This window comes from Antechinus flavipes, chromosome 4 (genome assembly GCF_016432865.1).
Source record: "Antechinus flavipes isolate AdamAnt ecotype Samford, QLD, Australia chromosome 4, AdamAnt_v2, whole genome shotgun sequence".
NCBI classification, from domain to species: domain Eukaryota; kingdom Metazoa; phylum Chordata; class Mammalia; order Dasyuromorphia; family Dasyuridae; genus Antechinus; species Antechinus flavipes.
In genome coordinates this window covers 140,043,430-140,067,992 of record NC_067401.1, presented here as the reverse complement: position 1 = coordinate 140,067,992, position 24,563 = coordinate 140,043,430, and the positions used below count along the sequence as shown (strand labels likewise).

General features: G+C 46.5%; 1 protein-coding gene across 6 annotated transcripts in view; it reads left to right on the top strand.

The window, feature by feature from the left end:
- Window positions 1–24,563, top strand: part of HDAC5 (histone deacetylase 5) — a 39,121-nt gene that overhangs the window by 12,251 nt on the left and 2,307 nt on the right. The window contains exons 3-20 of one of the 6 annotated variants that reach the window (XM_051994818.1): window positions 1,425–1,496; window positions 13,431–13,693; window positions 15,253–15,397; window positions 15,647–15,761; window positions 16,207–16,337; window positions 16,543–16,674; window positions 16,801–16,913; window positions 17,344–17,475; window positions 17,770–17,992; window positions 18,599–18,810; window positions 19,031–19,309; window positions 20,140–20,305; window positions 20,986–21,119; window positions 22,544–22,664; window positions 23,045–23,094; window positions 23,241–23,348; window positions 23,691–23,746; window positions 23,907–23,994. In XM_051994818.1, coding sequence (XP_051850778.1) covers window positions 1,425–1,496; window positions 13,431–13,693; window positions 15,253–15,397; window positions 15,647–15,761; window positions 16,207–16,337; window positions 16,543–16,674; window positions 16,801–16,913; window positions 17,344–17,475; window positions 17,770–17,992; window positions 18,599–18,810; window positions 19,031–19,309; window positions 20,140–20,305; window positions 20,986–21,119; window positions 22,544–22,664; window positions 23,045–23,094; window positions 23,241–23,348; window positions 23,691–23,746; window positions 23,907–23,994 — 2,540 coding nt within the window. Of the gene's footprint in view, window positions 1–1,143; window positions 1,497–13,427; window positions 13,694–15,252; window positions 15,398–15,646; window positions 15,762–16,206; window positions 16,338–16,542; window positions 16,675–16,800; window positions 16,914–17,343; window positions 17,476–17,769; window positions 17,993–18,598; window positions 18,811–19,030; window positions 19,310–20,139; window positions 20,306–20,985; window positions 21,120–22,543; window positions 22,665–23,044; window positions 23,095–23,240; window positions 23,349–23,690; window positions 23,747–23,906; window positions 23,995–24,563 lie in introns of those variants that run through there. The other 5 variants (XM_051994817.1, XM_051994816.1, XM_051994815.1 and 2 more) reach the window with 5 other exon arrangements.

The following is a 24,563-nucleotide window of genomic DNA, read 5'->3' as shown; positions in this document are numbered from 1 at the left end:
TCTTGGAGGGGAAACTGAGCCCTTTGCTGCCAGGCATGTCAAGGGATCAAACCAATGTATCCTGGCTTTGGAGGTGAGGGAATGATTGGTGATTTTTGTGTTTCTCTGGATCTTTGCTGGAAGCACTAGAACAAGTGAATAGACCTGTACCCTAAGGGAAGGTGAACCTGCCAAGTGAATGCTTTCCTTGGGAAGAGGCCCTTAGGATGAGTTGGGGTCATGGTGCTGGGATGCAGTTTCAGGAGGATCCTCTGAGGAGCTGGAGAAGATGACCCTCTCTTCTCTGAGATTCTTCTCTTCCTACTTCTTTCTTGAATGGGTTGGGGAGGGGAGGAAGAGCCACTGAACCCCAAAGGGCAGTGAAAACCAAACAAATCTGACCCAGTCAGTCTCCCAGCTGTTGGAAATGCTAGTGGTTCCTGCAGATGTTCCGTGCAGCCTCCAGAGGAAGCCTCACGTTCTAGAGCTGGGCTGGCCCTGACTGCTACCCTTTCTCCAGGCTTTTCCAGTTTCCCTACCTGTTCCCTCTCAGAGGCGGGTGGGGGGGGGGGAGGGAGGAGGAGTGGCCGAGAAGGAAAAGTGGTAGAGGATCAAGTCTGGCTTCATTGTCTACAGCGTCACTCCCACCCATAGAGCCAGACGGGGAGCCAGACTTGCATAGACACACACTCCATACAGCCATCACTTCTTCCTGTTCCTTTCCCCATCTCCAGCCCACCCTCCCAGCCAGGCTCTTTGTGGCCTTAGCCATCAACACAAGGTCCTCCTCCCTCCCCCCATTTGGTGCTTCCTCCCAGAGTGGACCGCCTCCCTTTCCCCTCCCCCCCTTGGGGCCTCCGCCAGGCCCAGGCTCCTGGCAGCCGGCCTAAGGCTCCCTGAGCATGCTCCACCTATTTATAGCTTGGGCCCTCCCCCCATTGCTATTTCAGTCTCCTGCCAGCTGCCGGCTCATTTGGGAAGGAGCGGGGAGCCGGGCCCAGAGCTGTCACCTAGGGACTGGGCATGCAGAGATCCCGGCCCTTGAGCTCCCTTGCTTGCCCCAGAGCTCTTGGCTCTCCAGCCTGTGATGTCCCTGTTCTCTAGGCCTGGGAGTGACTGACTGTTCCTTCGTTTCTCTTTCTCTCAGATCCATTCCCAGAGTCTGAAAAAAGGCTAGATAGGCTAGGCGGGTTGATTGCTAGTTTTGAATTAGGCTGGCAGACTCTGGAGCCTCCTGACTCCTGCCGGACTGTGCTGGGGCTGGATGTGGTGAAGGAGCTGGAGGACCAAGAGAGCCGTGGAGCAGTGGGGGCCTGCGTTTGGCCCGTCTTCTGGCTCACTGCTTCCCCCTCCCCACACCCTTGGCATGCTGCTGATGCCCAAGGCCCAGGGGCTGGTCAAGATGCTGCAGACCATATATGAGACGGAATCCTGTTTCTCTTCAGATGGGATGTCGGGCCGGGAGCAGTCCTTGGAAATCCTGTCACGGACTCCTCTCCACAGCATCCCGGTGACAGGTAAGCTCCCTCGCTTGCCCAGATAGCTTGTCATTGCAGGCAGGGAGCACAGGCTTGTGGCACTCATGCTGCCTCCAGGTTTGTATCTGACCTTGGGGAAAGTAGCTCCGGACCTCAGTTTCTTCTTGGCAAACATTTGGGTGAAGGGTGGTGGGATCCTTAAGCCCTGGTTTTCCTTCTTGGTGTTTGCTGAAGCCTCCCAGCTGTTCATTGCTTTAGGCTCCAGTGCAAGAGGATGAGGGAACAAAAATCCAAAGAGCTCTGGATTTGGGTTCGAGGCCTGCTTCTGGCATGGATTGATTAGTTGGGGGATCTGGGGGGAGTCTCTTAAGTTTTCTGACTCCAGCTGAGGATGGTACTGCACTGCCTGCTTCACAGAGTTAGTCTGAGGAAAGCCTTAAAGCACTCCTAGCCCCTGATCTATTCCCTTCCCCACCACTTTCCAGGCTCTGTAGTATGCTGGGGCTGACTAGATCACTGGAAGAGCCCAGGCCCATTTGGCACCATCTTCTAGTAGGTTTTCCTTTCCCCTGGGATTGCCTGGAAGACAGAGACACAGACAGAGAAAAAGTGTTTGTGTTATAGGAAACTGGGAGGAATGCTGCTCCCAGTTGCTGTCACTTAGCTCTTCTGTGGCTGGGTACAGGTGAGCATGTACTGTGTCTGGCATCTGGCACGGAGAGGAGACTGAGCAATGTAGGCGTCAAGTGAGAGGACTGGCATCCTATCTCCTGTGCTCTGTGCTGGGTCAGCTTCAGACTCAGGATGCTGCCATCTCTAGTTTCTTCCATTTTCAGTGCCTTTTTCTTTAGGCGTAAGAATGAAATGGTTATTCTCTACTGATTTACACATGTGTATACTGTGGAAGGATTTCATAGATAGCCCTACCATCTAAGTACATTTTAGCCACAGGAAATCATTTTGTCTTTGGGTCTAACCGTTCCTTCCCCCACCCTTAGGTACTGGTTGGCAGTATCTGGGGCCTCCCTGGCACAACCTTCCTACCAGGCCGGCACCACAAGATGCTTCCTCTAGGGAGTGGCTTTCCTGGCAAAATGCCTACCCCACCCCTCCTGGCAGTGGCTTGGCACTCAGGAGTGTGTGGGGGATGGTGGGGGGGAAGCGTCCTTGTTTCTGGATGCGTGTTTTGAGAGGAACATCCCTAATCACAAGACAGGTGGCAGAGCCTGTATTGCATACGTGAAGTGGTGTCGAGTCTTTGGAGAGGACACCTAGAAGAGGGAAGCACAGGGCCTTGAAGTTATCTTTGTTGTGGCGTGTGGGAGAGAGGACTCTGTGCTTCATGGGGAGTTGTTGGGAAAAAATCATGGCACAAAACTGCCATCTGCCCAGATAAGGAAGCCCACATGGTCCTAATTGGGAGCCCTGAAATACCAGATGTTATCATCCCTGAGGCTGGTAAGTACAGCTGGGTGTGTAGGGATTCATCTACTGCTGGCAGCCTAGTTGGATTCTCTAAAGCTCTCTGTTCTAGAAGTAGCCCTCTGAGAGCCCGTTCCCCAAACGGCAGGTAAAGGGGCTGACCATATAGATGAATTTGGTCTAGGGCAGTTCACTCTGACGTCGTTGCTGTTGTGTCTTCCTTCCCTTGCCACCTGGAGAGTGGCAGCCAAGCCAGATACCTCTCCAAGTTCCCTTCCCTCAGCCTGTCCTGGGCCATTTAAAAGTCTGATCTTATGCATCTCTGAACCCTCAGTTTCCTAGAAGATCCCCATAGCATTGGCTCTGTTTCCCTTCTCCTTGAAGTTGCCTGTTCTTACCCAATCTCATAGTCCTAGTTCTGGTACCTTACTCCATTTCTCTTGGCCTCTTAAAAGTGTGGTCCATGTGTTGGCAGTCGAGAGGTGTGAGTCACCTCAGCAACCCAGGGAGAGGGTTAAGAATGTTCCCCCTGCAAGGCTCTGGTGTTGTCGCTGTGACGTGGGCTGGGGACGGATATAGGACTGGAGCTTGGTTTTTTTATTTTTTTTATGGACTCTGGAATGTAAACAGATGTTTCAAATAGAAACGCTTTAACCTTCAAGTTTGAAAAAAAGACTCCAGTCCAGATAAACATGGGTCTGCAAGAGCCTGGTATTCTCTTTCCTCTCCCACCAAGCCCCTTCCCTTTGCCTCTCCTCCCAGATCCCCTGATGTGCCTCCAGACATGAGGAAAAGGCCTGATTTGAAAGAGGCTGGAGAGTTTATTGGGATAGACTCTTCAGGATTTTCCCTTCCTTGTCCGTTTGGAACAATAGCTGTTTCTGTCACCCCAGGTTTTTTAGAGCTGAGTAGCTGTTAGCTTCCCCCCTGGGCAGCAGGACTTTTGGTTCTAGCTCACCGACTTTGATGGATTCTGTAGGCTTTTTTGCTTTCTTGTTCCATCAAAAAAGGGGGATCATTTCTGATTTGAGCCTCAGGTAAATAGGGAAGTCAGACAGTGGTAAGCAGCCCTTTCCAGTGTATAGCCAGAATGGAGTGGAGGGAGAAAGAAAGCGTGAAAGTGCTGGCTGAAAGTCAGATGAACTTTCTGCTATTCCTATTTGGGGCATGACATCCTCATTGTAGTCTGTGGACAGAGTCAGAACAAGGGATTTGTACCCACAAGCAAGGTTTCAAAATTGCCCACAGCAGATGTTTTCCTCTTCCCCCACCATTACCATTAGGGAAATTGTAAGTACAATTTAACCTCTTAAAATAGTACACACATTGCTGTCCTCCAGAGGCTTTAAGCCTTCACTTTTGCTCATGTGACTTGTCGATAAATAAATATCTGTGTACCATAGAAAGAAGACTTTTTACAGCACTTAGGATATGTGCATTTAGAAACACTTTATACGTTGGTACCTTTTGTTGTTCTGTCCCTGTCTATTCTAGTTGGGCATTTTGCAGGTCCCTACTTCTACTAATGTCTTTGTCTAATGACTTTGTGCGACTGGATAGAGCCATGTCTATGGCTCACAGCAGGTAATTTATCATTATAACAATCATTGCTCTGAGCCTGGAGTTCCTAGTATGTTTGCATCTTAGCTTGGACAGTGGGATCAACTGTCTCTAAGAGAGTCAACCTAGAGCGGTGGGTCGGCTTAAGATCTGAGAATTGCATGTTGCTTCTGAGGTCTAACCTAAACCCACATTGGGTTTGGAGTCTCTTCTCCTCTGTGGCTCTCAGTTTCTCCCTCTGTATTGGATGGGGGATGGGGAATATTAGTCAAATTTTGATTTTGAAGAATATAGAGACATGATAAATGTATCATAAAAGGGAACTGATGGTATTATTAAAATGCAGGTGTTTGTCAAAGTGTGCTGTGGCCTTATGAAGAAAGAAGGCATGGCATGGCAGTACCTTCTTTCCAGGATTCAAGTATGAATTCCACTTACCCTTATTGAATGAATACCCAGGAAGAAAAGAGAGTATGTGTTCATATGGGAATAAGGACCCAAGAGTATTAGAAAATATTAGTTGTAATCCCCTGGGTTACCTTGAAACTATCCAGTACCAAGCGACATATGTTTGGCGGTGTGCCTGTATGTGCATGTATGTGTGTGCATGTTTGAGTACGGTGGGGGAGGGAAGGAGAGGATAAGGAGAAGGGCAGGGATAATAGAGTATGTATTAGTAGAAAGATTTTACTTTTACAAATATTTACAAATATTCAGTCACCACTTGGGTTTGGTAAAGACTTTATTGGGAGCTTCTCTGTTCAGGGGCTCTGTCCCTGAGGTGGTGATCCAAGAAGGAAGCTGTGTGCCAACACTTTACCCTCCTACTCCCAATCCCAGTAGCCTCCTTCTGTGTTTGTAGCTCTCAGCTGTTCCCTTCCTAGTTTGGCAGCTGCCAGACCGGAAATCAGATTAGTTGTGTCCACACAGCTGGAACAGCTGTCCGGTCACTAGCAGAAGACGGTGGGGGCGGCCTAAGGTCGAAATGCTGGCAATGTGGAGTAGGCAGGTTGGGGGGAGGGGATTGAAAAAATCATCCCACGAAGGAGATGATATAAACAGTTCTGGTGGGTAGCATTAGTGGAACTGGATAGCATTGGGTTAAAATACAACGAGGGTTCAGGGAAAGTTATCTTTTGCTGTCCTTACAGGAGGAAAGGGGAGAACAGTATAACTTCAACTCAGAGGTAGGTAGCATTCTCAAGGCCTGGCTTATTGGAGGGCTATAGGTATTTGGAAACAAGAAGTATTAAGCAGCAAGGGGAAAGGGAAATAGGGTTCATTCTAGGTAGCTGTTTGGGGAGGGTTTAACCAGTATTAGCATAACTAGCTGTAGTTGTGGCTTGGGATTATGATGTAGATGACTTTTGATCCCCTGGTATAGGGAGTAATTTTTAATGACATAGCTATAAACTATAAACTTATAGTGGTTAATGATCCTTTAATATCTGGGTCTAGGCTTTAAACTAATAATTATTATAATTTATATATATTTATAATTATATAACTCTTTAGGTTTATATAGCTTTCTTCACAACAACCTTGTGAAGTAGGTAATATAAGTGTTATTATCCCCATTTTACAGATGGGGAAACTGAGACCCAGAGTAGTTAGGTGACTCACCCATCATCACAACTAATGTTGAACTAGGTTGCAAACTGAAGTGTTTTGATTACATGTTGAATACTTTCCCCATTATACCATGATGCCCGTTAATCTTTATGTTTAAGTGTTTTTTGGCTGGGAGAGGGAAGGTGATCCCTTAAACTGTGGTTCTCTTGTTCATAGTATATTCTATTCCAAATTGGGAAACTGTGTTCTCTGCTTCTTTATTCCATCCTCTCAGATTTTCCTCCAGCCTAGTCTTTGCCCTCTCTCTGAGCTCCAGCTCCATTTGATTGGGAGCTGCCTGAATTCTTCTAAATTTACTTTCTTATTTGGAATTCCTGCATCCTTAAAGCTAAAACCTTTCTCTTTTTTTCCTTGCACTGGAAAAATACTTTCATCATTTTATGCTTTAGATTAATTTTACTTAACTCTTTGCTGGAGAAAAGGGAGGCTCTAAGTTCTTTTCATTAATATATGAGGAGCATTTATAATCCAACTGTTATAAGGGTACAATAGGATAGTCCCCTGTTTTGGAATCCTAATTGTCACTACCTGTATGATTGATCTTTTCTAACTGAGCCTCGTTTTCTTCATCTGGAAAGTGAAAGGTTTGGGATCAGGTGTTGTTCTAGCTCGGTAAGAATTGATTGCAATGGGATCAAGTGAGATTGCTAAAGATGCCATAGAGGAGTAAGTGAGGAATCAGTGCTGTAATAGGGAGCCAAACAGTGGTACCAGAGAAACTGTTGATTCTTCTGTTGAAATAGCTAAAGATAAGGAAGATCAGCACTAGTCTGAGCTGGTGAGGGAAGGGAAAGGAATAGTCCTGAAGGAAGGAAGGAGAATTGGTGCCTTAGAGGAAGAGGCAGGACTTTTGAGAACAGATTCTTTCCTTGCTTTGCTCTCAGCTCTTTTTTCTCTGATCCCTAAAATCTGTCCAATGGAAATCGATCCACATTGCAGTAAAACTTCTTGATCCTTGTTTAGTCAGAGTTTCATACACACACATGGACTCTTCCCTTAAGAAAACTGAAACAGACAATGGAGAAAATAATTTTACTCCAAAGGGATGGTTATTTTTTTTAATCATCTTGAGAATTCAAACCAGTGGTCATTTCCCCCTTCCAACCTTCCTTAATTCAGGGAAGGACCATACTTATAATTTTTCAGACAGTTGAGGCAGCTAGTACCACATTGCTTGGATGATGCTGCCACTTCAGCCTGGCAAGAGAAACTTAGGAAATTGCTACTTGTTGAGGCCCTTTTCTTTGTCTTGTTGCCAGTTCCCTTTCCCTTGAAGATTCCCATCTTCTTGTGTGAGCCCATACAAGAGAGGCCTGCCTCTCTTTAGCCAGGTTGCTCCTGTCTTAACTCTTAAGCCAAGTAAGACGGAGCATTATTAGTTTAGTATGGCATGGTGGAGAGCATCCTGCATCAAGAAGTAGAAAGCAGTGATTTCACAGTGGTGGACACAGTTGAAAATGCTGGCTCATTTGTTGTCCAGCTGTGAATGTGGATAGATTGCTTATATCTGAGCTTCAGCATATTCCTATGTAAAATAAAGGATCTAAACTAGATGATCTTTAAGATTCCTTGTAAATTTAAATAAGTCATCAGTCAGGTATTGAGCAGCTGTGTACCAGGCATTGGAGAGGTGTTGGGGATACAGACAAAAATCAAAACAGACCTATGGGCTAAACTCTGTATATACACAGGACAAAAGGACAAACAGGGACAACTATGTCATGCTCCATCCTACATTCTAGTCCTATGTCTATCATTACCCCACTATGTGACTATTGAAGTCACATATCTTTTTCTGGATCTCAGTTTCCTCATCTGTAAATAAAAGATCTCAAAGGTTTCCCCCTGCCAGCTGTAAGATTCTATGTGTCCTTTCAAGTAAATAAAGACCTGGTAATTATTGCCAAGGACTTCATTTTTTGTGTTTGTAGTTTTTTAGATACAAAAAAAAAATAGTTTTTTATGTTTTTATTACCCTGTTCTCTGCTTCCCTCTAGTGCTTATACCTCCCAATCCTCCCTGTATCCTAGTCCCACTAACTCCAAGCTTTTGTGGCTGTTGGCTCCTTAGAACTGGGTATTTTTAGAACCAGGTGCTAAGCTGATTAATGCTTCCAGGCTGACCCCTTGTTCTATGCCAGTCCACTCCCTGGGCTGTTTCTGGCCAATAATGGGTCATAAGGTTTCCAGGGCTGGTGGTGACATATCCTGAAAAAGGATCTAGAGACCAGGATGCCTTGGTTTATTGTGCTTATAGAGAGAAGAGAAGGCTTTGGCCTTACTTAGGCAGAGGTCCTTTTTGGATAGTTATTTCTCATACTCCATGGCTCTCTGCCTATCTGGCCCTGGTATTCTTTTCTCTGAACAACTCCTTTAACCACACAAACCTGTAACAAAATTCTATTAATATTGACTAAGGCCAAAGAAATGGCCATTTGTCAGAGTTTCCCTCTTTTTGGGAGTTGTTGGCATTTTTCATAGCTTCATTTCTGATTTCCTCAGAATTTCAAGCATCAAAAAAAAAAAAAAAATGGTAGGGATATCCTCTTTGGAGTAATGGACCTTTGGAGATGAAACAAGTAGGTTGGAAGTCCTGAGTTTGGGGAGGTGGGAATTGTTCAATGGGTGCTGCCAGTGTCTCTTAATGACCATGATTTGTGGCAGGGTTCTGAGGCTACTTCTGCATTATCTCTCACTGGCCAGTCATCTACGTTCTGTTGATTCTACCTCCAGGATTTCTCTTGTATCTGTCTCATGCTCCTTTCTGTTCCTGTTGTCATTATCCTAGAAACCACACTTGTCCCCTCTTGTATGGGCTGTTATATTACAGAGGATAGATAGAGTGCTGGTTCTGGAATTAGCAAGTTCTGAGATTGACTCCTATCTCAGACACTTACTAGCTGTGTGAGTGGGGAAAGGCTTTTCCACTTCGTTTCCTCTTTTGTAAAATGGGGGATAATAGCTTCCATCTCACAGGATAAGGACCAAGTGAAGTAAGAGATGCCAAGCACTTTTTGAACTTTAAAGTGCTATCTATATGTTAGCTATTAATAGTTATTGTAGAAAAACCTTCAGTGACTAAATAAAAAAAAACCATCTTTTTGGTCTGCCTTTGGAAGCCCTTCATCATCTGGCTTCAGTATCCCTTAGTAGCCTTGTGTCATACTATTCTTCTTTGAATACTTTATGCTGTATCCCTGCTAGTAACTTTTCCCTGATTTCCGTCTTCTATCCTCCAACTCCATTCATTTGCACATACTGTTCCCCCTACTTGTCTTCTCCCAGACCTGGCTTTATGTGCTGGCCTTCTAGTAAGATTTTCTTTCCTCATTTTTTCCCCCACCTCTCTACCCCATAGTTAGAGGTGCTTTCTCCCTCCTATCTCTTTGGTCCCAGATTGATTGCATATGCTCAGTTATTTTCTAGCTTGTACTTGTTTGTCTCATCATTCTCTGCTAAGCTACAAGTTCCTTGAGAGCAGAGACTATGCCTTATTTTATTTTATCTTTGTTTTCCAAAGGCCCACCACCCCAGTGCCTTCCACATATTAGGCATTTATTAAACATTTTTTGAATTGGGGGACTCAGCAAAGTCATAGAGAGTGAGTAGGGATTATTGGGGTGTGGAATGTCCAAGTAACAATCAGGCCCAGGTTGGGGGAAGCACCCTTTATCTTGCCTTCCCTATAAGGTGTCTTGTTCTGGGCCTTTCCACTGATGGTAGACACTAGGGAGCATAACAGAGTTTCCTGAAGTGTTAGAGCAGCTTCCACTACTTAGTTCCTCTTGGGGAAAAGGGTCAGAGTCTTTGGGAAGAAAAGAGACTATAGGAACAAAAGCAAAATGGGTCAAAAGTTAACTGTGTTCTTTCCCTCATTATTGTCTTCCCTTCTCTGAGGGGGCCTGGAGAAGAAAGAACTAAGAGGAAAGGAAATTGAACCCAGGTTGTTTGGGGTCTTTTGTTTCCCTTTTTCTGAGCAGAGTAAAAAGATTGAAGCCAGATTGTCTCTTGGATCCATCCCACATCAGAGTCCTATCGGCCCTCTGCCCTCTTCTTTCTTAGTTGTGAATCTGGCCATACTAGAGAACAGTGATTTTACTCACACCCTAGTTTCCTTTCTCGAAGGCTCTCTGTGTCTCCTTTCTCATTATTGTGTGGGTAATAGGGTAAAAGGCTCCCCTTCTCTGGTAAGACACACCCACTTCCCCTCCAAAGCTTCTTTGCTCTAGTAGCAATTGCTGCCATCTCCTTTGCTTTTATAATAAATTGGGCAGAGGCTATGGACTTTGGGTGACTGGCTTGGGGTTAAGGGTGAGTAGGGAACTAGGTTTCGTGTCTGGTAGGCATTATAAATTTTTCTATCTCCTTTTCCTCTGATTCTAGTGCCCGAGTAGGGAAGAATGCTCCCCAGAAAGTAGGCTCCAGAGCCATTTCCATTTCTTCTGGGCTACACTAGGTAGCTTGACAGGTATCTACATAGCTAGGAAAGGGAGATCCTTTCTTATGGTTGAATTTTTTTTGTTTTCTTTGTCCATAGGAGTCTGGCTTCTGAAATTAGTTTTCTCTCGTCTCTTCATTTCCTGTTTATTTAAGAACATGGCTGTGTATGGAAGCTTGGGTCAGCCACTGTGTCATGCATATCAATGGGGCCTTTTCCCTCTTTAGTTAAGCCTGGGGAGGAGACTTCTCTTCCACTGTGAGGGACCCCTGGCTGTCCCTCATATTAATCAACTCAGGGCTTTAGGCATTTGGGACCTGGCATTTCCACATTCCCTGCCCTTCTCTCTGCACTCACTCCTTTGTGAAGCAGCCAGTAGGTGCTATGTGGTGAGCAGCAGCTTGAATCTATGTCCTATCTATCCTTGGGCCGTGCAAGACATTCACAAGAACAGAGAGATTCTGACTTGGACTAGGAATCTGGAGAAGGCAGAGTTCCTTCTTTGAGCTGACTCTGGCTTTGCCAAGAGCTTGAAGGGGTCAAGAAAAGTCTATAGGTTAGTCCTGCCACCCCTTCTCAACCACTGTGCCCCTTCCCTTCCAACTCATTTATAGAGTTAGAAGCAGTAAGAAAGACAGTCTCTGCTGCTAAATTCTGGAGTCTAATAGACATCATATCAAGCAGTACCAAGGAAGACTGGGGTTGGCGGTGTTGGTATGTGGATGAAGAGAAGAAAAAGATTGGTGGAGAGTGAGGAGGAAGGGGAAAGGGGCGGGGGGCAAAAAGGAGGGGAAGGGGAGAAGGAGGAGGAGAAGAAGGAGAAAGAGAGAGGAGAGAGAGACAAAAAGACAGACAAAGACAGTGACAGAGACATAAAGACACACACACACAGAATTTGTAACTCCACCCTCTTAGCCACATCTGGCCTTTACTACAGATGTGGCTCTTGAGTTGTGGTCCACAAAGTCGTCAGTATGGCAGCCACTAAGGAATGTGCCCATTGGGGGAGAGAATAAATTGGGAGCTGGCCATAGAGCTCTCTGTCAATCTCCTCTGGAGAGTGAAAAGCCCCAGCTGCAGAGCATGGGCTGCTGAGTGGGATGGGGGGATCTGGGTTCTGACAGGATATGGTACTCAGCCACTCCACCAAACCTCTGTTTCTACTCTGGTTTAATCACCATTTCTACTTTTGTCTTAGTTAAAGAGAGACTAGAATATGGAATGGAGGAGAGGACACTGATTATGGGGGGATCACACATTGAGGTACATCTGTGTGGCCTTGGTCTTTTGTTTCCTACTATGCTTTGGGAAAGTCACTCTAGTTCCTGCCTCCTTCCTCAGTGGGGAGGAGAAATCCAGTCTATTAAAGTGCTTTGAGGCCTCTAGAGAAAGGAGCCAGATAAAAAAATGAGGTGAGGGTAAATCTCTACCTCCTCTAATTCCTTTACCCCTGGCCGGACAGCCTTCCCTATTTTCTGGAAGAGGAGAGTTCTAGGAGTATAAACTGGATTTGGGGTGAGAGAGTGAGAATGAGAGAGAGAGAGAGAGAGAGAGAGAGAGAGAGAGAGAGAGAAAGTTTACAAGTGTACATGAATACACCTGCCTGCCCATTCCCCATCCATGTTCCCATAATTACCAAGGCACTAGAAGTAGTTGAAACAGTAATTCTAAGACTGTGTGAAGTGGATGAGAGGAGGTCATAACCCTTCTCTGGTAGGACTATTGGAACTATCTCTCTCCCCTGGACCCACTACCAACTGTAGGGCTCTGCCCTGACATTTATTAAGTGCACTCTCCCAGCTCCTCCTTCCATTTCCCCCAGAAATGGCTATAGCCCCACCTTCCCTCTGCCATCCTGTCTTATTCCTTTTCTTTCTCTGCATCTCCTCCCACCTTCCTTCTTCTGCCTTCCCTTCCATTCTCTCACCCTCCCTCCACCCCCCTCGCCCTTCTTTCCTTGTCTCTCTCTCTGCACAGCTGCTGTTTGGCTCACTCTATATATAGCGGCATTTTCAGGGTAATTACAATAAAACTGTTGAAAGGAGATAATCCAGCAAAGGAAGCAGACTTTGGCTCCCAAGCTCAGCCCTCCCCTTCCAGACAGGCCCAGCTCAGTGCCATTGCACTCCCCATTACCTCTAGTTATGCTACTTCCTCATCTTACTTTGTAACTCTGGAGTCTTTGTAAGAAGGGGGTCTTCTTCCTCATTTATTTAGCATCCCTATCTGTGTGCTTCTCCTACTTTTCCCACTTTGGCTTAATCATAGGTGGCTCATATATGGAGGGAAACGGGACATTTTGGTTATGAAGGGTCTCCATGGGCCAGTAGGTTGAGGTTTATATGACTCCTGAGTCTCAGCCTTCTCTCCTGAGGGTGATGCTGGAGAGTCCAGGCTGATGGAATAATGCCAGATTGCTTTTAGTGACTTGGATATGCCACTGGCCTTGCCTGATCCTATAGAGAATGTATTTCAGATAAGTTCAGAGTATTTCTCTTAAAATCCTGGAGGGATCTTAGGGATCTTTGGGAAAAGAGGGTCTATAAATGAACTTTTCCTTTTTAGTCTCTTTCTTTTTCAATAGTATACAAGGGTTAACCCAGAAGAAAGGAAATCAAACCACTGTTGTAGCACTCTGGAGATTTAAAGAGACTTAAAGAGTGCCTGGTCTCACCCCCTTCCATGAAGTAGGGTTCGCCAGTATCTGTCAGTGGTGTAGGCTGAGAAATGGAGGCCAAGAACAGGGGAAATGACCTGACTAAAGTCACATAATGATTCCAATCTGGATCCCGACTCTGAATTCCGTTTTTCCCACTATACTGGCTGAATAGGAGCTGGGTTATCATCCATGATCTGTACCTGGAGTTGTTGTCATCACACACCTGTTTCTTTTGTCTCCTCTTCTCCTCTTCCCCTAAGCAGTGGAGGTGAAGCCAGTGCTGTGTGGGGCCATGCCAGGCTCTGTTGGGGGCGGCAGGGGCGGAGGCAGCCCTAGTCCAACAGAGCTTCGGGGAGTGGGCCCCGCCGCCATCGACCCTGTGCTGCGAGAGCAGCAGCTACAGCAAGAGCTCCTGGCCCTCAAGCAGCAGCAACAGCTTCAAAAGCAACTACTCTTCGCTGAGTTCCAGAAGCAGCATGATCACCTGACCCGGCAGCATGAGGTCCAGCTGCAGAAGCATCTTAAGGTGAGAACCTCCTTTCTGTTGCCTGCTGGCTGACTGCTTCCCAGAGCATGCAGATTAAGCCGTGGCTCTGGCTGTGGCTGGGACGGTTTCTACTTTGGATCCCAGGTCTCACTGAACCTCCTCATCAGCTCCTGGGAGTACTAGCTCCTCTTGAAAAATGGGCCTGGAGCCTTGCCTTTGACCCAGAGGACTTTATTTAACCTTTGCTTTCTACATCTGCTTGTTCCCTGAACCAGACACTGAACCTTTTGGATCATCCTAGTCCCAGGGCCTGCTTGGCTCTGCGTTCTGAGACATGCCACATTTGATTCTTAGTTACCCTGCTCTCTCTTGCTGTTGCCACTATGGTGCTTTAGGCTGGCACCTCTTCTCTTGGTCCTTTCTGTGCCTCTTCTCTCCTGACTCCATCCTGCGGCAGTGGGTTTTCTAGGGTTAATTTTTTAGGCCCAGTTGCCATAGCAGCAGGCAGTGTTGCATGATGGTTAGGGAACTGTCGCTGGATTCAGGTGATGTGGCTTCCATTCTAGCTTCGGACATGCACTGGCTGTGCCGTTCTGGGAGTGCCCAGACTGCTCCCCTTCACTTGCAGAGCAGGTGCAAGCCTGCATTGGCCAAGGGAGTCCTCATGCTGATACATTCACAGGTCCCATACAAAAACAGATTTGCAAGGGCAATGTGGTGGTTAGTGACTAGAGATGTCTCTTTGTTTGGAATAGGAAGATTTGAATTCAAATGCTGATACATACATTTGTCTACCAGCAAGTCCTAGATAACTCAAGACAAAGTTACCACTGAATGACTGCTTTTCATTGGTGAAAGGAGTTCCACATCAGGAATTCCCTATACTATGAAATCATAGGTTCTGACCAAAAAAAACCCCCAAAACAAAAAAAGCCTCTTTACAAGGGCAAAGAGAGTATGCACCAGTGCTGCCCTTTAAAGGTTCCAAAGTCTGCTGATTCCCTGGGCCTAGGTCTCTGTGGGACTACAGCAATGTGCCCCCTCGTGGTTCCTTTGGAAATGACACCATCTGCCTGGGAATACTTCCCTCTTTGAGGCTTTGGCCTGCTGGGCTTGGAGAGCCACAGACTTCTTAGCCTTTCACGAAGCCTGTTTTCTTGGTGCATTTGGGAGATGTTTCACTGATCACTGGCTAGCTTTCCCTCCACTGACCAAGCTAAAAACAAGGAAGTAGGGGACACATGGAGTGTTCTTACTGTCTTGACAATCAGAATAATTAAAATGCAGCACACAGATTACCCCCAAAACTCACAAAAGATGTTCCCTTTCCTTACAGTGGGAGAGAAATTGTGCTTCTCTGAGACTATCTCTTTACTTTCTGCTCCAGTCTCTTCTTGAGACTTGAGTCCTTTCTCTCTTGCCTACTTTTCCTTGCCTTTTATTCTTTCATGATCAAGGTTCTTTCTGGACCCTAAAGTCAGACAGTTGGGATCAGAGTGAAGGACTGTAGCCTGTGGCTTTCTGTCCTGTCCCTTGCTTAACTTCTTCTGGTCTTCTCTACTCTTTTTAGCTGATGTAATACCCTCTCCCCTCTGTAGCAGCAGCAGGAGATGCTGGCTGCCAAGAGGCAGCAGGAACTGGAGCAGCAGCGTAAGCGGGAGCAGCAGCGGCAAGAAGAGCTGGAGAAGCAGAGGCTCGAACAGCAGCTGCTCATCCTGAGAAACAAAGAGAAAAGCAAAGAGAGTGAGGGTCCTGCTTCCCCTTCCTAGGGCCCCTGGTCTCTTGGCTCCATCACCTGTTTCCTTCCAGATCTACCTGCTAGGCACCCTTGCTTTTCCATCTCATTTAGACATTGCCTGTGATATTCACGTGTGTCTTGGCTCCTTTATCCAGTCTTAGAACCCACAGAGGGAGTGGGGTCAAGGTAGCTATTTTTGGGATGCCTTGATCTTAATGGCTGGTGATAGCCGCCACCTCTCTCCTGTCCTACAGGTGCCATTGCTAGCACTGAGGTAAAACTGAAGCTCCAAGAGTTTCTCTTGAGCAAATCGAAGGAGCCAACACCAGGCGGTCTCAACCATTCCCTCCCGCAGCACCCCAAATGCTGGTAGGTGACAGTAGCAAAGGCGTGTATCATGGAGGGGTGAAGTGTGTATGTGTATGTGTGCAAACAGAACAGAACAGATGTTTCACGGACATATTCTCTCATTCAAATAATAGCCATTTATGAAAAGTATAAAGGGGATCTTTCTGCTCAGTTATGGAGCTATGTTAATCTTATGTTAACCTGAGCTTTTTTGTATTTGGTTCTGCATAATGTCCTTAAGAGGTACAGTTTTAGTGCAGTTGTTTGGAATATTTCTCTTCAGCTAAGACTTGAGGCAGTCTTGAGGCTAAGGTTCTGTTCTTTTAGGCTGAGGGCTCCCTATTAGTGGGGATTCTCTTATTTATATTCATTTCAGGGTTTTCCACATAAAAATTGACAATGAACTTGACTAATGATTCACTAATTCTGGCTCTTTCCCCCCTAATTTTTTCCTTTTCCTTTCTAGGGGAGCCCATCATGCTTCATTGGACCAGAGTTCCCCTCCCCAGAGTGGCCCCCCTGGGACACCCCCTTCCTACAAGCTTCCTCTGCTTGGGCCCTATGATAGCCGGGATGATTTTCCACTTCGGAAAACAGGTAAGCTTAATCCATTCCTACCTTTGAATCTGTAAGTTCTACATTAGCTGACAGTGCTCAGTGTCTGGAAATAGTAGTCCTAGAGAGAATCAGGGATGTTGCTAGAAACCACAATTATCACAGCTTGATCACCTGCTTGAAATTCTATTGGGAGAGCCATAGTCTCGTTGAAACAAAGATCTGAGCCATGTTCGCTTTCCCACAGCCTCGGAACCCAATTTGAAGGTGCGTTCCAGGCTAAAGCAGAAGGTGGCTGAACGAAGGAGCAGCCCCCTCCTTCGAAGAAAGGACGGGACTGTCATCAGCACCTTTAAGAAGAGAGCTATCGAGATCACAGGTGCCTAGGGGCTGGTGGAGGCTGGAGGGTATCTCTGTCTCCACAAGGGGCCAGTGGAGGCTGGAGCCTGGGACTGCTGGCGGGGGTGAACACAGGTCACAGGGTGATACCTGTGTCCTTGTGCAGTGTCATCTGTGTGTAACAGTGCCCCAGGCTCCGGCCCCAGTTCCCCCAACAGCTCCAACAGCACCATTGCTGAGAACGGCTTCACTGGCTCCGTCCCTAACATCCCCACTGAGGTATGAGCCACCCAGACAGATGAGGCGGGAAAAAGGCCCCAAAGTAGGATGAATTAGTCCCTATAATGGTAGGCCATTGAGCAAAGTTTCCAGTAAGCAAACCAATTCTTGTCCTTGTTTTCCCTTTTTAAAAAATGCAAAACATAAAGATCCCTTCTCCTTTTTCTACCCAGGCCTATGTTCAGCTGTCCTCTGGGATAGGGAGTCCCTCTCCTTTCTTTTCCATTAAAAGACTCGATCCCCTTGTCCCTACAGTAATGGGGTCCTCCTAGCTAGATCACTAAGCTGCCTTTTGCCTCTTACTAGCACCTCAGTTTTTCGATGAAAAGTCCTGTCCTGTGATTGCTGTCTCAGTTAGCTAGATTTTCTCCCTCTCCTTGCCTTTACTATTTACTATCATGCTTATTTTTCTTCTCTAACTGCCTTCCAGATGCTTCCTCAGCACCGTGCCCTTACTTTGGACAGCTCCCCTAACCAGTTCAGTCTCTACACGTCCCCCTCCCTGCCCAACATTTCCTTAGGACTCCAGGCCACAGTCACAGTCACCAATTCGCATCTCACTGTGAGTATGGACTGCAGACACCTCACTTTCCCTGTTCAGGAACCCCCCAAAGGCTATTCTCCATCAGTCATAGTGGTGAGGGGGTTTGGTGTCATTGAGGTTCACAGTGAGCTGAGACCGGGACATCAGTCCACAAGGGGCTTTGCAGAGGTTCAGGCAGCGTGGGGTGAACCAGAGGGGCTGTTGGGCGGAGTTAGAAACGGGGATGGCAGCTGGGATTTAGGTGGTGTTGGGGGAAGAGAGGGCCCAAAGACGTGGAGTTAGCTCCTCACCCTCCTGGCCTCCCCACACCAGGCCCCCCAGAAGCTGTCAACGCAGCAGGAGGCAGAGAGACAGGCCATCCAGTCCCTTCGGCAGGGAGGGGCACTGACGGGCAAGTTCATGAGTACGTCCTCGATCCCAGGTTGTCTACTGGGTGTGGCGCTGGAGGGCGACGTCAACCCCCATGGGCATGCCTCTCTGCTGCAGCACGTGCTGCTCCTGGAGCAGGCCCGGCAGCAGAGCACCCTTATAGCCGGTGAGCCATGGGAACCAGAACCAGCATGAATTGGTTCCTTCTCCCAGGGTGGGCATGAAGCCGTGGGGAAAAACAGAGCCAGGATGTGGTGGCTGCTTCTCTGGCTCTTGTCACAGCTTGTGACTTGGCTGGAGTCATCCTCTCTAGAAATATTTATTACACGGACAGGAGACATTGTGCTTATAATAGGTATTTGAAATATATTTTAAGGAATGCACATCTTCCTTTCTTCTCAGTCTTTTGAGGTCCACTCAGTGTCTGCCTGTAGGGAGCTCTTACTCTGATGGAAAGGATCTTCTTCCTGTTCTCATGAGCTTTGCAGTCTGACTTGAGAGATGACATATCAAAGAAACAATGATAGAAATTTATGGAATCAATAGAAATATAAAATTATAAAAGTGAAGGGAGTGAAAGAGGTGTGTCACAGATTGGACTAGTGATTTTACAATGGACAAGCTAGACTTATCTGTCATTAACTGAAAGTTGATTCGAACTGTGCATAAGTTCATATGGTGGGAAGGGAGTTGGCCGGTCCTTTGGAACAGCTTCCTCCTCCCTTTATGTGGAGTTCCTAGGAACTGATGCCAGCTTTCTCTCCCTGAGCAGTGCCACTCCACGGCCAATCCCCATTGGTGACTGGCGAACGCATCGCCGCCAACATGCGGACAGTAGGCAAGCTGCCCCGACATCGCCCGCTGAGCCGAACACAGTCCTCCCCATTGCCACAGAGCCCCCAGGCCCTGCAGCAGCTTGTGATGCAGCAGCAGCACCAGCAGTTTTTGGAAAAGCAGAAGCAACAGCAGCTGCAGCTCAGCAAGGTGGGTTTGAGAAAAGAGAAAGATAAGAAACTGGCAGCAAGCAAGGCGAGGCCCCCCTAGGTGGAGTCCAGAATCCGTGGTGCCGAGGGCAAAGAGGCAGAATGGGGTGGTGTCTCTTAGTCCATCTGCTTTCCCCCCACCTTTTGTGCCTTTCTTGGAGACATCTGTCTCAGGAACCAGCAGAAAATGGGCAACTGCTTTTCCATCTGCCTGCTCTTAGATCCTCACCAAAACAGGAGAGTTACCTCGGCAGCCCACTACACACCCTGAGGAGACAGAAGAAGAGCTTACAGAGCATCAGGAAGGGCTGCTCAGAGAGAGAGCCCTGCCTGTGCCTGGGGATGGCTCCACAGAAAGCGAAAGCCCACAAGAAGATCTGGAGGAGGAGGAAGAAGAGGAGGAAGAGGAGGATGACTGCATTCAGGTCAAGGATGAAGGCAGTGAAATTGGCTTGGATGAGAGTCCTTTGTTAGAAGAATCCAGTGGGGACTACAAGCAGGTAATCCCCTTCTCCTTACTTGTTGTGTACATCATGACCTTCACCTCCTGTAGTCTGCTGGCCTGCTGCCATTTATCCAGCCTCCAGCTTTTCAGAAGTGTGGAAAATTAGATTTATTACATATTTTCAAAGGGATAAAGGGGAGCAAGAAAAGACTTAGTGGATAATTTCTTTTCATTTATTTGCCAGGCTCCTTGATTTGATCTGTGTTTGTCCTCGTGACTGTCTGGCTTCCTACATGTCTCTGACTCCCTAGCTGCCTGTACCCGTGTCTGTTGGCACGTGGCTGCATGTGTCTCTCTGCGTCTGTTCCTGCGTCTGTCCCTGTGCGTGCATGCCTGTGTGTGTACACACCCACTCTTACTACTACTTGTCTTGCATTGTGGGCTTCATTCATTGCGGACTGCAGCAGAGCTGCTTCATCTGACTGACTCATCCCGCCCCCTCAGTGCCATCTCCTTTCCCCCTCCTTTCTTCTTACCTCAATGCTATTCCCCTAGCATGACTCATCACCCCCAATCCTTCCCTCTCACCCCCCTCCCTGCCCCCCAAGAGGCAATGGCGCAGGCAGAAGCATCTCCCATCCCAAGGATGAGTGGGGGTGGGGGTGGGGGGTGGTAACCGAGGCAAAGCCTAGACTTGGAGAATTTTCCTTGCTTCCTAGCCCCTTCTAAAACTGCATTCCACTGCATTGGGTTTCTTGGATTCAGACCAGAGCCCTTTTACGTACCCCTATTTGTCATCCTGTAAGATTGATAGAGGAGAAATTGCCTTCCCTACTGCAGCCTTCCTTTTTCAGGCTCATCTGCTCTTTCCCTGTTCCTCACCAGGTGTTCACAGATGCTCAGCAGCTGCAGTCCCTGCAAGTCTACCAGGCTCCTCTCAGCCTGGCTTCTGTGCCCCATCAGGCTCTGGGCCGAACCCAGTCTTCACCTGCTGCCCCTCTAGGCATGAAGAGTGCCCCTGAACTGCCCACCAAACATCTCTTTACCACAGGTAAGCTCTAACCCCCACCTAGATAGATTCTCTTCTGCTTTCATGTTGAAGGCAAAGAATCCACAGATCTGTGAAGGGCATATTCCTGCTTCTGGTGTGAGGAGAACTAATCCCTGTATCTTATCCAAGGGGACTGTACCTGGAAAAAAAAAAGATCCTGCTCAATAGCTGTATATTATTGAGCTTTACATAGTACCCCTCTATCTCTGCTAAGGCAATGAGAAGAATTTTGAGTTTTGAGTCCAGAGACCTGTTTTCTAGTTTTTGCTGAATGATCTAGGCCGTTAGTTACTTTGCCATTTTGGGCTTCAGTTTCTTCCTCTGTAAAATGAGATGGGACTAGGTGTCCCTTCCAGCTCTGGCTCTTATGGTAACAAGGACTCCCTGTTTCAGACTCATTCTCTCTTACATCAGAATCCTTCAGGTACAGGTAAGGGAAATGACATAAATACCTAATTTTCCTTAGCTCATCAAGGACCCCTTTCTTCCCTAGTTAAAACCTTTTTTTTTTTTTTTTACCATGTTTCCCCCCAAAACTTATTCCCCTTCCTCTATTCTTCTTCCTTGGAAAGATGAGAGGCCACCCTACTGTAGATCCCAGGTAGTCAAGTTGGCAGGTCATATTATGAGAGGATCAGGAACAAAGGCCGTAAGACTCAGTAGATTTTTCTGCTTTCTAGGAGTAGTTTATGACACATTCATGCTGAAGCACCAGTGCATGTGTGGGAATACCCATATCCATCCTGAACATGCAGGCCGTATCCAGAGCATTTGGTCTAGGCTGCAAGAGACAGGTCTGCTCAGCAAATGTGAGGTAAGGATATATTTTAGGTACTGACAGTTTTTCCCATATTTGAGCGACCGAATGTCCTTCCTTGTCCTTTCCCTGGGGATCCAGTCTGCCATTTTGCTTTCTCTTAAGCACTGTCCCTACTGATCCAGTCATTTTGGAGAGCAGTTTGGAAATATGCCAGAAGGACTATAAAACTGCACATACCCTTTGATCCAGCAAGTTCACTACTGGATATGTATCTCAAAAAATCATAAAAGAGGGAAAAGGACCCACATGTGCAAAAATGTTTATAGCAGCTCTTTTTTTGTGGTGACAAGGAATTGGCAGCTGAGTGGATGCCCATCAGTTGGGGAATAGTTCAATAAGTTATGTTATATGAAAGTAATGGAATATTGTTCTATAAGAAATAATGAACAAGCTAATTATAGAAAGGCCTGAAAAGATTTACATGAACTGATGCTGAATGAAGTGAGCAGAACCAGGAATACATTGTATACAATAACAACAAGAATGTGTGATGATCAACGATGAAAAGCTTGATTCTTCTCAGTAGTTCAGTGATCCAAAGCAATCTCAATAGACTTTGGACAGAAGATGCCATCTGACTCCAGAAAAAGAATTAAGAAGATTGACTGTAAATCAACACATGCTATGTTAACTTATTTTTTCTGTTTTTTTATCCTCCCTGGTTTTTCCCTTTTGCTCTGATTTTTCTCTCCCAACATAATTCATAAAACAAAGTGTATTAAAAATAAACAGATTTTTAAAAAATGATGAGCAGCTTGGTTTAAGAAAAGCCTGGAAAGATTTAAATGAGCTAATGTCAAGCAAAGTGAGCAAGACCAGGAAAACATTGTACATAGCAACAGCAAGGTTATATGATGATCATCTATGATAGACTTAACTCTTCTCAGCAATTCAGTCTTCCAAGGCATTTCTAAAAAACTTTGGATGGAAAATGCCATCCCCAAACAGAGAAAGAATCATGGAGCCTGAATGCAGATTGAAACATAGTATTTGAATCTTATTTTTTTAAAATTATTATTATTTTTCTTATGGTTTTTCCTTTTTGTTCTGATTTTTCTCCCTTACATGGCTCATAATGAAAATATGTTTAAAATGAATGTACATGTCAAAGCTAAAAAAAAAAAAAATTAAAAACACAATACTTCTCTGTCCCTAACCCCCCAGGAATAATTCCTTTTTTATCTACTTTTCTATGAATCCAAATCCTGATCCCTTTCATAGCCTCGTCTGTTGAGTGGGACATGGGTGCTTAGGCTCTTATGACAGCCTATCATTTCTCTGGTCTTGAATCTCTAGGCAGCATGGATTGGGGCTATCCTCCCCTTTCTGGAACTGTGGAAAAGGGGATTGTTGGGATGGGAGAGAGAGAGGAAGAGTATAACACTCTCTGTTTATTCTTCTTGTCTTCTATTATCTAGCGAATTCGGGGGCGTAAGGCTACACTGGATGAAATCCAGACAGTACACTCTGAGCACCACACCCTGCTCTATGGGACCAGCCCCCTCAACAGACAGAAGCTTGACAGCAAGAAGCTGCTGGGTGAGTGCAAGAAGCTCTTGGTACTATGTTGACTCTTTCTAGAAGAAGGTCATTTTTCAGTCCCATCTCCTCTTACTATGGGACAGAAGAGTGGCTAGGGGGATGGTGTCCTGAAGTGCTCCCAATGGGTCTGCCTGATCTGCAGAGGTAGAAAGAGATAGAGATCGTAGAGATCAAAGAGAATTTGTTTTCATGGATGTAATAGAAGATGTTCCAGTCAAAAAGCTCAGCCCCTCTTCCACCATCCTTTTTTCCTTTTCTGCTTTTCAAGGTGGGAAACAAAGTCAGCTATCTGGTCAAGCTAAAGGAACTTTGCCCCTTTGCTTGGGTACATTCATAGTATTCCTACATGGTCCAGAACAGTGCTTTTTCTTCCACAGGCCCAATCAGCCAGAAGATGTATGCAGTGCTGCCCTGTGGGGGAATAGGGGTAAGTGGGCTACAGAATTCCTTGGGATTTTGGGAATTAACTGTCTTCATTCTCTGACATTTCTTCTCCAAGCCTACTGTATGTCTGTGTTTTCTGTACTGACCCCCATGGGAGGCATCCTGATGCCCTTATTCCCCTCTCTCCAGGTGGACAGTGACACAGTGTGGAATGAGATGCATTCTTCTAGTGCTGTGCGCATGGCTGTAGGCTGCCTGGTGGAGCTGGCCTTCAAGGTAGCTTCAGGGGAACTCAAGGTAAGTGGAAGTTAGTGAGAAGGGGAGGGAACTGCTACTAGTGGTGCTTCCTGGGCTCTGTTCTTTACTCTTACAACTGTAGGGTTCTATAAGGAAGCCAGAGAATATTCTGCCCGGTTTCTTCCTGACATCTTAAGGCTTTTCATTCAGGAGGGAAAGACTGGTGGTCCCAAAAACAGAAAGAAAAAGAAAGGAACTAGACAGGCTTTGAGGAACCAGGGGGCTTCTGGTTGTCTGATTGTTTTTTCTGAACCTGGTCTCAGCATCTCTTTGGTCCTCCTTCTTGTCTTTTTCTTTTTCTTTGTCATGTTTGTCTCTTATGTCTCTCTTTCCATTCTGCAGAATGGATTTGCCATTATCCGGCCTCCCGGACACCATGCTGAGGAATCCACAGCCATGTGAGTACCTTCCCCTGTCACCAGAAGGGGGGAGTCCTGCTAAGCCAAACCTAGGACCTCTTCATTCCCCTGACTCTTACCATTTTAAAAACTGAGACCTGGCCACACATGTCTAAGCTAACTAACTCCATAACCTCTTTTACCCTCGCCTTGCTTCCAGGGGATTTTGCTTCTTCAACTCTGTGGCCATCACAGCCAAACTCCTCCAACAGAAGCTGAGTGTGGGCAAGGTCCTCATTGTGGACTGGGTGAGGAGGACTGGGGAAGGGGCAGAGCAGGGTGGAAGGGGAAGAGAATCACCTTACAGGAAGTGCATCCTCCATGAAGTCAGGAGGGATAAATGGATGAGGGTAGGGGTGGGAGAGAAACTCTCACTCTCAGTCAAGGAGTTGAGTTCCTTCTCTTCCCTAGCTGTATCCTATCCATATGCTTGACTTGGGGCAGGAACTATACCTGTTCTGGTCCAACCTGATGGGATACTGGTCTGAAAACTCTCCAAGTTTTTGGAGTCAGTAGCTTCCTTTACTCTCTTATTCCCCTATCTCTTACTTAGTGATTTAAGAAGTCTTCCTTGATGTCTTGTCTTGAATCCCTCCTGTTGCAATGTCAATTCATTTCCTCATCATTTGTCATCAGTTGGGATGAAGAATAATAGGTTCCTTTCCTCTACATCAAAGCCCTTTAGGTCATCCTGCTCTCAATTCCCACCTTGTTTCAGACTGAATCATCCCATTGGATTTAACATTAGGACCTGAACACTTGTAATATACTAAGATCTCTGGAGAATAGTCTGGGGTGGTAGGCCCTGCCCTGGGAA